This window comes from Anastrepha obliqua, chromosome 1, assembly GCF_027943255.1.
Source record: "Anastrepha obliqua isolate idAnaObli1 chromosome 1, idAnaObli1_1.0, whole genome shotgun sequence".
NCBI classification, from domain to species: Eukaryota; Metazoa; Arthropoda; class Insecta; order Diptera; family Tephritidae; genus Anastrepha; species Anastrepha obliqua.
Window position 1 is genome coordinate 4,911,856 of NC_072892.1, and position 9,537 is coordinate 4,921,392.

The following is a 9,537-nucleotide window of genomic DNA, read 5'->3' on the forward strand; positions in this document are numbered from 1 at the left end:
ATTTCTCGAAAATATCTCTATTTAATAAATCGGTTCTTTTTTTCGTTTCTCTATCCGCAATTTTCGTAGTCGGCAAAGAACAAAAACAAAATCAACACACGTGCAACTGATTTATCCAACTTGCTGTTTTCTGTGCTGGCTTTTAGTTTACCTTATGAGAACTGTTCCAAGTCGCCCGTTGCTTCAAAATAAAATATTTTAGTGTAAATATAATAATAAATATCCTATGGGTCTAACGAAGCAGTATTTGGCCTATAGGCCCATCGACAGTTTCAACATCATCAATAGCGGTAGAGCCAATGTGAATTTCGTTACCTGCAATAAAATAGAAGGCCGATATGCCTTGACTGCAGCAGCTGAGAATGTCATTGTTTGGGATTTGAGGTAAGGAATGAAGTAAAAGATGTTTACTAGCTTTGTTGCTACAACATTTATTTTGATAGACTGGGTAATCGAGCTTTAACGCTGCGCCGTGACAAACAGGAAGTAACAGCTCTTCGAGCCTCTCCCGACCGCATACATGTCGCTGTCGGTTTCATTGATGGTGTTGTAGAGCTATTTGATTTGCGTGCTCCAGAGCAGTCGGTATGCACACTGGCTTTGCATAAGAGTGCAGTTTCCATTCTGCGCTTCGATGAAATGGGCATACGTTTGATAAGCGGCAGCCTTGATACTGAATTGGTTGTTGTAGATATTGTAGAACAAGCTGGTCGTCAGCGACTTATAGGCCATAATGCCCCCATTACAGATGGACATTTCCTACAACATTTTGGCGAGCAAAATATTGTGGTCAGTTGCTCGAAGGACACGCAGATTAAATTCTGGAATTTGGAAACGCAATTTTGTTTCAAAACGATTGTTGACAATCGCACTGAAGTGTGGGCGTTGGCTTTGGTAGGCGATCTTATGATTGCTGGTTGTAGTGAGAGCACAATGAACGTCTATCGTCTACAACGACGGGATGATCCAAGGCAGAGTATAGAAAATGCCGTTGAGGGGCTGAGTATAGACGATGAAGATACAATTAGCCCTATAACAGTAACCAATTGCGGTGTTATTCAGCGCGCAGGTAAAGGACGTTGTGTAAATTTGGTCGCAGATCCAGCCGAGCGTGTGATAAGTTGTCATGGCACAAATGGCTTAATAGAAAGTTTTTACTTCTGTACGGAGAAGGAAGCTAAGGAGCGACTGGCAAAGAGATTAAAAAAAGCGCGTAAAGCTATTGAGTCAATGGATAAAGATAATGTAGAGAATGTACCATCAAAAAATTTGAGTCTAAGTGACGAGATTAAGCGATTAGAAAGCATTAAAATAAAGCAGAAAATTAAATCAATCGACATTATACTGGGCGCCCAAAACGAACTGCGCTTGCTCGTTAGTTTGGCAAACAATAGCCTGGAGCTATACAGTTTAAATGCTTCGCTTAAACATAAAAACTCTGAGGAAAACGTGAAGCAGTTACGTGCATTGACTCGTCTTGGTCATCAATCAGAAGTGCGTTCTGTATGCTTCAGCACAGATTCACTTGCTATTGGTTCAGGTGCGGGCGATTCATTCAAATTTTGGAACCGCGATTCTATGCAGTGTCTGCGCACCATACCTACCGATTACGTATTGAGCACCACCTTCGTACCAGGCGATCGCTATGCGCTTTTGGGCATGAAGAGCGGAAAATTGGTAATAGTTGATGTAGGTGCAGCGGATATTATAGAGGAGATACCAGCACACGAGAGTGAATTATGGTCGATTGCACTACTGCCAGATATGAAAGGTTGTGTGACGGGCAGTAGTGATACGAGCGTTAAAATTTGGACTTTTGATTTGGTAGACAATGTCGCCGCTGATGGTAGTGGTGTAGTGGACTCAATGCGGCCAAAAGTGCTCTCATTACTTCACAGAAATACGCTCAAATTGGAAGAGACTGTTTTATGCGTACGAGTTTCACCGGACATGAAATACCTTGCTGTAGGATTGCTCGATGCCACGGTCAAGATTTTCTTTCTTGACACTTTTAAATTTTATTTGACCCTGTATGGGCATAAATTGCCAGTACTATGTTTAGATATCAGTTACGATTCCACTTTGATAGCCACAGGCTCTGCTGATCGTAATATAAAGATTTGGGGCTTGGATTTCGGTGACTGTCACAGGTCCCTCTTTGCGCACGACGACTCAGTGATGGCTCTGCAATTCATACCCAAAACTCATATGTTATTCAGTTGCGGCAAAGATGGTAAAGTGAAGCAGTGGGACGCAGATTCATTCGAAAAGATACTGTCACTTCCAGGTAAGTGTACATAAATTAATAACTTGCTCTTTTTCGTTTTGTAACGACGTCAAATACTTCCTCATATGTAAATTCAAGACAATCTGAACTTCCTGCTATGGCAAAGCTATTAACTTGTAGATATATTTAAAGCTGTCATTAAATATTTCATCTTAGACGAATCCCATTCTCATTGCAGGTCATATTGGTGAAGCCTACAATTTGGCAGTTAGTCCGAATGGCAAATATCTTGTCACTTGCGGCTCAGACCGCACCCTTCGTCTGTTCGAGCGCACCGATGAACCAATTGTGTTAAAAGATGTACAAGAGGAAGAGCGCGAGGAGATAGAAAATCAACAACTTGCTACCGGCGAAGAGAGCGCTGTGCCCCAGCTACCTGGTTTAAAGTTACCCTCGCGAAAAACTGTAGGCTCAGAGAAAGCGGCAGAATCAATACTGGAGTGCTTGGAGATTTGTAAGCAGTATGAAGTAGAAGCGGAAGAGAAACCCGAGCTGCACCCACTGATGCGCGCGTTACAAGTAGATAATGCCGATGATTTTCTCTTCACTACACTAGCGCGCATACGTGCTTCCGATTTGGAAGAAGCGCTCTTACTGCTACCATTTTCGAATGTCTGTGAATTACTCGAACGCCTTCCACGACTCATAGAGTGCCACAGCGATCAAATTGAGTTGCTGTGTAAAGTGACGATTTTCCTATTCAAAGTGCATATGAAACCGATTAGCGCAGCGAAAAATTTGAAGCTTCTCCTTAGTGGTTTGGTGGGTGCGCTTCGCCGTGACGTAAGTGAAATGCGTGATACAATTGGTATGAATGTGCATGCCTTGGCGCTGCTGCAGTTCAAGATTGAAGAACGCGAGGGCATCGAGCTGTTTCACGAGGCTACACAGGAGCGTAAAAAGCGCGACAAGAAACGACGGGAAGCGACCAAGCGTCGGTTAGCCATACAAGTTACATGAACATCGCATTTCGTTTTTGTTCGAGAGCAAATTTAATTAAGGCTTATTTGTTTTGTAGAATATACTTATTATTTGATAAATATAAAATTATGAAACATTTATTATTATGGCAACTATTTTTATCATAGTTTATGTATTCTGTCTATTTCTGCGGGCATTTTAAAAAGCGTATGTCGCCTATGCTTATAACTTTTTTAATTTTTCGCTTTGTCCAAGTAATATTTCCTTTTTTGGAGTTGCTAATTACAATATTTCCTGTGTCTTCTGTTGTGTATGGTATTTGTTCGTGGTATTTGATATTTGGGTTCAATTGTGGGCATTGTCCTGATTGTGTATGAGTCGGGGTCCGCCGACTGTTTATTGTTATAGTTTGCGGAAATAGTAAACTATTTAACAATCATACATTTGAAATGTTGAAGTAAGAATACACAAAAAAATTAGACTATTTGAGAAAATAAGTGTAAATGAACGCATTTTTTAACAAAATAAAAATTATTGCGGTCAGTTACATATTCCTGCTTTGGGGGCTGATGGTCCGCAGTTCGTATTGCAACAACCTGAAATAGAGGGATGGTGTAATAATTAATTTTTATAAAGTAATTAATAGGTCTGTTCATGAAGCAAATAATTTGTAACAATTATAAATTATGAAGTTGTGGTGTTCATGCATTCAAAAAACTTGCAAAGTAGGGGAAAGCGAGAGAGCAAGTTTCAAATTTTTACTGAATAAATTTTTGTTTGTAAGAATATGCAAGTAAGGAAAATAGCTGCTCGCAAAGTAGACATAAGCAAGAATTAAAATTTGCGTATTGAGTCAAAGTTCTAAATTTAAATAAAAATGGAGAATGTAAGTAAATATATTTTAGATAAAAGTTATAAAATTTATTTGAAGTCAGCCATTGATATAGAGGCATGCACTTCTGAACCACAACCTCCAGTGACCGCTGCTGCAGTTTAGGAAATACAAATCGAAGGCGTTGAAGGTATTGAAAATGTGAAAAAATTATGATTGCCACAACAATACAATTGCTAATGGAATGTTCTTCATCTGACAGCGATGATGAAATGGAACAAATTATTGTGGACAAAATAAAATTATGTGATGCTAAGCTGGCTATTTTGCATTTATTTGTTTTTTTATGATCTCATAACCCATATACCCAGGCATGCAGCAGGGGTTTTCTTATTGTTCAACTTTCTATTACCGCATCAGCAAACGAATGATTTTGTTTGTTTTTTTATATTGCGGGTTGTTGTTGTTGCAGTTCATAAGCCCTGCCAGTGCGGATATAGTCACTGATCGTCATCGTCTAACTCATGTCATGGTAATCTCAGGAAACATGCTGTTTCGACGGGTTGGGTGCAGAGGGATAGTGGTCTTAGGTGAGTGGGTTTAAGAGAGCATGTGAATAGGTGGTTAGTATCGTGCTGGGTACCTTCACAGGAAGAACATAAATTGAGTATGAAGGGGTCAATTCTGGATAAGTAGGATTTTAACCTGCTACAATATCCAAATCGAAATTAAGCCAAAATGACGTGGGTCATATGCGGCAACTGAAGCTTTTCGTCTGCAATGACTGCTGGTTGGACTCCGATAAAGGAATTCGGCGGTCGGGAGTTTAGGAAGATGGTAAGAGACACCTGATGAATGTTGTTTAATGCCTGTCTGTACACTATCGATCTAGTAGTTTCAGTCCTGGTTAGTCCTAGATCTCGTCAGTGTAGTCGAAGAGGCGCCTTCTGCGGTAACACCCCAGCAGGAGATGCATTTTACTGTATTTCTTGACCGGGTGCATGGAAGACTAGTTGTGAAGGTGTTGGAGCCATCTCGTGACTGTCCTGATAGCAGTATTCTGAAGGTTTAAAGTTTTGTCTAGTACGAATCACTAGTACCAGGCGACATTCCCATGGCAGCCGGCCATGACTCGGATTTTCCCCGACCAAGTGCTGCCGCCCCAGTAATCTAGCCCTGTCTAGCTCGCTGAACCTCATCCCTCGTTTAAGCATTACGGATCACTACCACGTGTCAAAGTTTAAGAAAATATTAATTTGCCTTTCTACAAATTATCGTATGCGCAACACTTGAATAATTGGCGCTTACATCCTTTTTGAGTGGTTGGCCGGTCTCCTCCTCCCATTGTGTAGTGCGACTTGATGTTTTTCCACAAATGAAAGGTCCTACAGTCTTATACCGCCTCCGAATGGTAAATGGGTGCTTATGCGTACTTTTTTCATGGCAGAAATACATTCGGAGGTTTGCCGTTGCCTGCCGAGGAGCAACAGTTATTAGAAAAACCTTTCTCCTATCCCTTCCACCCACCCACCAAAGTAGTAAACCACGCGCTACGATAATCTGCGAATATTGGGATTTCAAAGGTCGAAGTTGAAGAGTATAGAAATTCTTCAACAGCGGACTAAAAGTTGTTTTAACCCAAGACACTTCACCCACTTACCGGTGCATAAAAAAGTTCGCCGGGTATTAGCATGTGCAGGATTCGAAATGGTGTTTTAACCTCTTCGTTATGGAATCGAACAATTACGAGCGGGATTCTGAAATCCGTGTTGATTTAGACTCCTTACCTTATTGTCAGCTTTTAGACTGCGGGGAAACTACTACTACCGGATCATAAGATTAATATAACTACTCAAGGAGTATTTCTGAAGCACTAAGTTTTTACATTGCCTAAGTTTATATTGTAAGTTTTAACAGCTTTGAAAGTTAGAACACAAAATATAATATATAGAGACTAAGCTTCACTTACCGCCGCAACGTGAAAATGTGCCAGGTGGTCCGTAACTGAGTTTCTGTATGGTACACTTTTCGATCGGTGCTGTCGGTTTACAATAGGATGACTGATTCGCCCATGGCAATGGCTGTCGGGGTTGTGGACAATTTGGCAAGTAGCTAAGCTTGTAAACAGTACACTTTTCAACGGGTCCGTCGGCACGACACACTCCTGGTCGAGGCCTAATAGGCTCTGGACGCCTGAATTCACATACATTGACTGGCATGTAAGAAAGTTTGTTGATAGTGCAGGCATCCATGTTTCCGGTGGCGCGGCATATAAGCGATTGTGGGCGTATCGGTGCACGTCGGCAAACCGGTTTCGGTACAAAATCATGTTTTTGTGTGGTCATATTATAGAGCGGACCGCACGCCTTAAGACCGTTCTCCTTGGGACGAATAGGTTGTGTGCGAGCTACACAACAATTAGGTTGGTATGACAGCTGTTATGAAGAAAGCGATTAATGAGATAAAGTGTGGGTTTCACATTTCAATTACCTTCTGGATGGTGCATTTTTCCAAGGGGCCTGTAGGCATGCATATACCTGGACTGGGACGTATCGGATCTGGTCTACAACAACGTGCATCCGCTGGCATGTAGCTAAGCTTGTACACCGTACAACCATCGTTACGATCTGATCCCAAGGTTTTAATGCTATGCATGGGCACAACAGGAGCCGTACGTGCCGTACAACAATTGGGTAAATAACTGAGATTATAGGTAGTGCAGAGATTTTCATAACGTGGTGGGGCAAGGCGCACCTTTTCCGCCCATGGCATCGGCTCCTTAGGCAACGGACAAACGGGTAGATAACTTAGCTTTTGTACGGTGCATTTTTCGGTCGGTCCAGTAGATCGTTGTATGTTGTATGTCGGTACTATCGGTTTGGGTGGTGGATTCCGACACACATCTACTGGCATGTATGACAAACGGTTGATGGTACAACGCTCCAATGGGTCACATGGCTTACATATGCCACTTATGGGAAGTATGGGATTACGTTTACTATAACCTTTTGGAACATAGTCATGCTTCTGTGAGGTCATTGCATATAGTGGACCACAAAAGCGCAGCCCATTGTCTGGCGGTTTTATGGGTGCCGCGCGAGTCCCTGCACAAGGTGGCAAGTATGATAACTTTTGTACGGTGCACGATTCCATGCGACCGGGGTTCGGCACTATGTTTGAACATGGCCGTATTGGCTTCGCGCGATAACAGTCGCCGCAATTGGCAAAGTAGGAGCGCTTATATATCGTATCTGTCTCCAGTGGCGCTGTCGAACGCATAATGCACGACATCGGGCGGATGGGTTGGGCTCGAGGGGGCTGTTGATAGCAACAGCCCGCATAGTCACCACAGTCACAGCGACAGCTACAATCGACGCCTGGCGGACACGGCGTAAAATCGACCGGTGCCTGACAAGGGTCACACTTGGGCGGGCAGTACTGATCGCAAGCCATGATCGCATCACCAGCACAACCGCCAGTTGTCGGGCATGGATTACCAGCCTGGCTACAAGTGAAGCATGAAATGAAAAACATAAAAAATACAAATGAGAAAGAGGAAAAATCGAAAGCAAAGTGATCACGCAAATCATCGTTTGATTATTGTTACTTACTCACACATCGTAATGGCGCTTAAATTGCTATTAGAACTGCAGATCTACTGATATGGGTGGGTCCAGGGTTTGGGGTATTTTTTGATTACACGAAAACACGGATGCGATTTAATTTTGATTGTTTAATGACTCAAAAAAGGGAATTTTTGATAATATTTAAAACAAAAAACACAGCGGACAAATTTGAAATTTTGTGAACGACAAAAACAGAAATGTGCTCGGTCTCAAGTCGAAAACTGAATTAAAATTCAAGTGATTGCTAAGCAAAGTATGCACGAGCACGGGGTGGCGGGTGGTTAAACATTCTTGAAAATATATTTGATACAAAATCAATTCCGATTATGATCAGTGTTGTGGTCATGTCTTATGAAGTGGCTAGCAGAGAGTCTCCTTCTCTGAACGGTCCCCACAGCAATAGGGGTTAAATGGTAAACCTAGATAATCCGCGTGTGAGCCGATCGTCTAATGACCGGTAAACACAGTTATAAGTTTGGAAAGTTAATGGCATGGAGTCCCCGGGCCTTTTTGAGTCCTCCGTATATCATACTGCCGCAGTAGCCGAATGGGTTGGTGCGTGACTACCATTCGAAATTCACAGAGAGAACGTAGGTTCGAATCTCGGTGAAACACCAAAATTATTAAGAAAAATATTTTTCTAATAGCGGTCGCCCCTCGGCAGGCAATAGCAAACCTCCGAATGTAATTCTGCCATGAAAAAGCTCCTCATAAAAAATATCTGCCGTTCGGAGTCGGCATAAAACTGTAGGTCCCTCCATTTGTGGAACAACATCAAGGCGCACACCCAAAAAGGGTGTACGCGCCAATTATACAGGGTGAACCATATGAAGTGTTACCTATTCAAAAAACCATAAATTTTTTGTGTGAAATTAGTTTTTATTGATTTCAAAGACAAAATTGTTCAAAAATGATTACAATTTTAACATATGTATATTCACTTCAGCTCGATATGACTACCTTTTGCCTTAACTATAGCCTTCAAACGGTAAAAAAATGAGTTGCATGCTGCACGAATGTGATTTTGACGTATTTTGGCCCATTCTCGTATAATCGCTTTTTTCAGCGAAATTTAAATTTATTTATAAAGTATAGAATAAATAAATAAATATTTGATACAAAATCAATGCTGATTATGATCAGTGTTGTGGTCATGTTTTATGAAATGGCTAGCAGAGAGTCTCCTTCTCTGAACGGTCCCCACAGCAATAGGGGTTAAATGGTAAACCTAGATAATCCGCGTGTGAGCCGATCGTCTAATGACCGGTAAACACAGTTATAAGTTTGGAAAGTTAATGGCATGGAGTCCCCGGGCCTTTTTGAGTCCTCCGTATATCATACTGCCGCAGTAGCCGAATGGGTTGGTGCGTGACTACCATTCGAAATTCACAGAGAGAACGTAGGTTCGAATCTCGGTGAAACACCAAAATTATTAAGAAAAATATTTTTCTAATAGCGGTCGCCCCTCGGCAGGCAATAGCAAACCTCCGAGTGTAATTCTGCCATGAAAAAGCTCCTCATAAAAAATATCTGCCGTTCGGAGTCGGCATAAAACTGAAGGTCCCTCCATTTGTGGAACAACATCAAGGCGCACACCCAAAAAGGGTGTACGCGCCAATTATACAGGGTGAACGATATGAATGCTTGATATAGTAAATATTACAATCATTCTATTGGCAACTTTCTATGTACAGAGGGTTATGAAAGTGAAGCAAAATGCATCCCACGCTTTTAACTCTAATTTGAATTACTCTATTTGTATCTTAATTTTTGTTATAATTCTGTTCTGAGGTAGTTGACTATGACTGATCCTTCGATTTGCTATTACTTCATTATAGGTCCCTTTGTCATTAAGATTTATTTTCTACTTT

General features: G+C 41.6%; 2 protein-coding genes across 3 annotated transcripts; one reads left to right on the top strand and one right to left on the bottom strand.

Annotated features, from left to right (window-relative positions):
• The first annotated feature begins 66 nt into the window (after window positions 1-66).
• Window positions 67-3,348, top strand: LOC129246892 (WD repeat-containing protein 3). Its single transcript, XM_054885610.1, has 3 exons — window positions 67-384; window positions 444-2,287; window positions 2,466-3,348. Exons 1-3 carry the CDS (start codon window positions 227-229, stop codon window positions 3,245-3,247), a joined length of 2,784 nt encoding a protein of 927 aa, XP_054741585.1. The 5' UTR covers window positions 67-226; the 3' UTR covers window positions 3,248-3,348.
• On the bottom strand, window positions 3,256-7,874 carry LOC129246902 (stabilizer of axonemal microtubules 1). 2 transcript variants are annotated; one of them, XM_054885632.1, is made up of 4 exons: window positions 7,656-7,874; window positions 6,531-7,545; window positions 6,010-6,475; window positions 3,256-3,804 (listed from the first exon to the last, which is right to left on the bottom strand). In XM_054885632.1, exons 2-4 carry the CDS (start codon window positions 7,491-7,493, stop codon window positions 3,749-3,751), a joined length of 1,485 nt encoding a protein of 494 aa, XP_054741607.1. In that variant the 5' UTR covers window positions 7,494-7,545; window positions 7,656-7,874; the 3' UTR covers window positions 3,256-3,748. The 2 variants fall into 2 exon arrangements, with proteins under 2 accessions (XP_054741607.1, XP_054741598.1); XM_054885623.1 differs by having other exon boundaries at window positions 7,652-7,874.
• Window positions 7,875-9,537: the final 1,663 nt, after the last annotated feature.

Excerpts from the sequence above, each read along its gene's own strand:
- LOC129246892 (XM_054885610.1), top strand. The coding sequence starts at position 227 with ATGGGTCTAACGAAGCAGTATTTGGCCTATAGGCCCATCGACAGTTTC. Across the intron at positions 385-443 it reads GTCATTGTTTGGGATTTGAG|ACTGGGTAATCGAGCTTTAA; the intron begins GTAAGGAATGAA and ends TTATTTTGATAG. Across the intron at positions 2,288-2,465 it reads AAAGATACTGTCACTTCCAG|GTCATATTGGTGAAGCCTAC; the intron begins GTAAGTGTACAT and ends TTCTCATTGCAG.
- LOC129246902 (XM_054885623.1), bottom strand. Across the intron at positions 6,476-6,530 it reads AAAAATGCACCATCCAGAAG|CTGTCATACCAACCTAATTG; the intron begins GTAATTGAAATG and ends TCTTCATAACAG. Across the intron at positions 3,805-6,009 it reads CACATTTTCACGTTGCGGCG|GTTGTTGCAATACGAACTGC; the intron begins GTAAGTGAAGCT and ends CCTCTATTTCAG.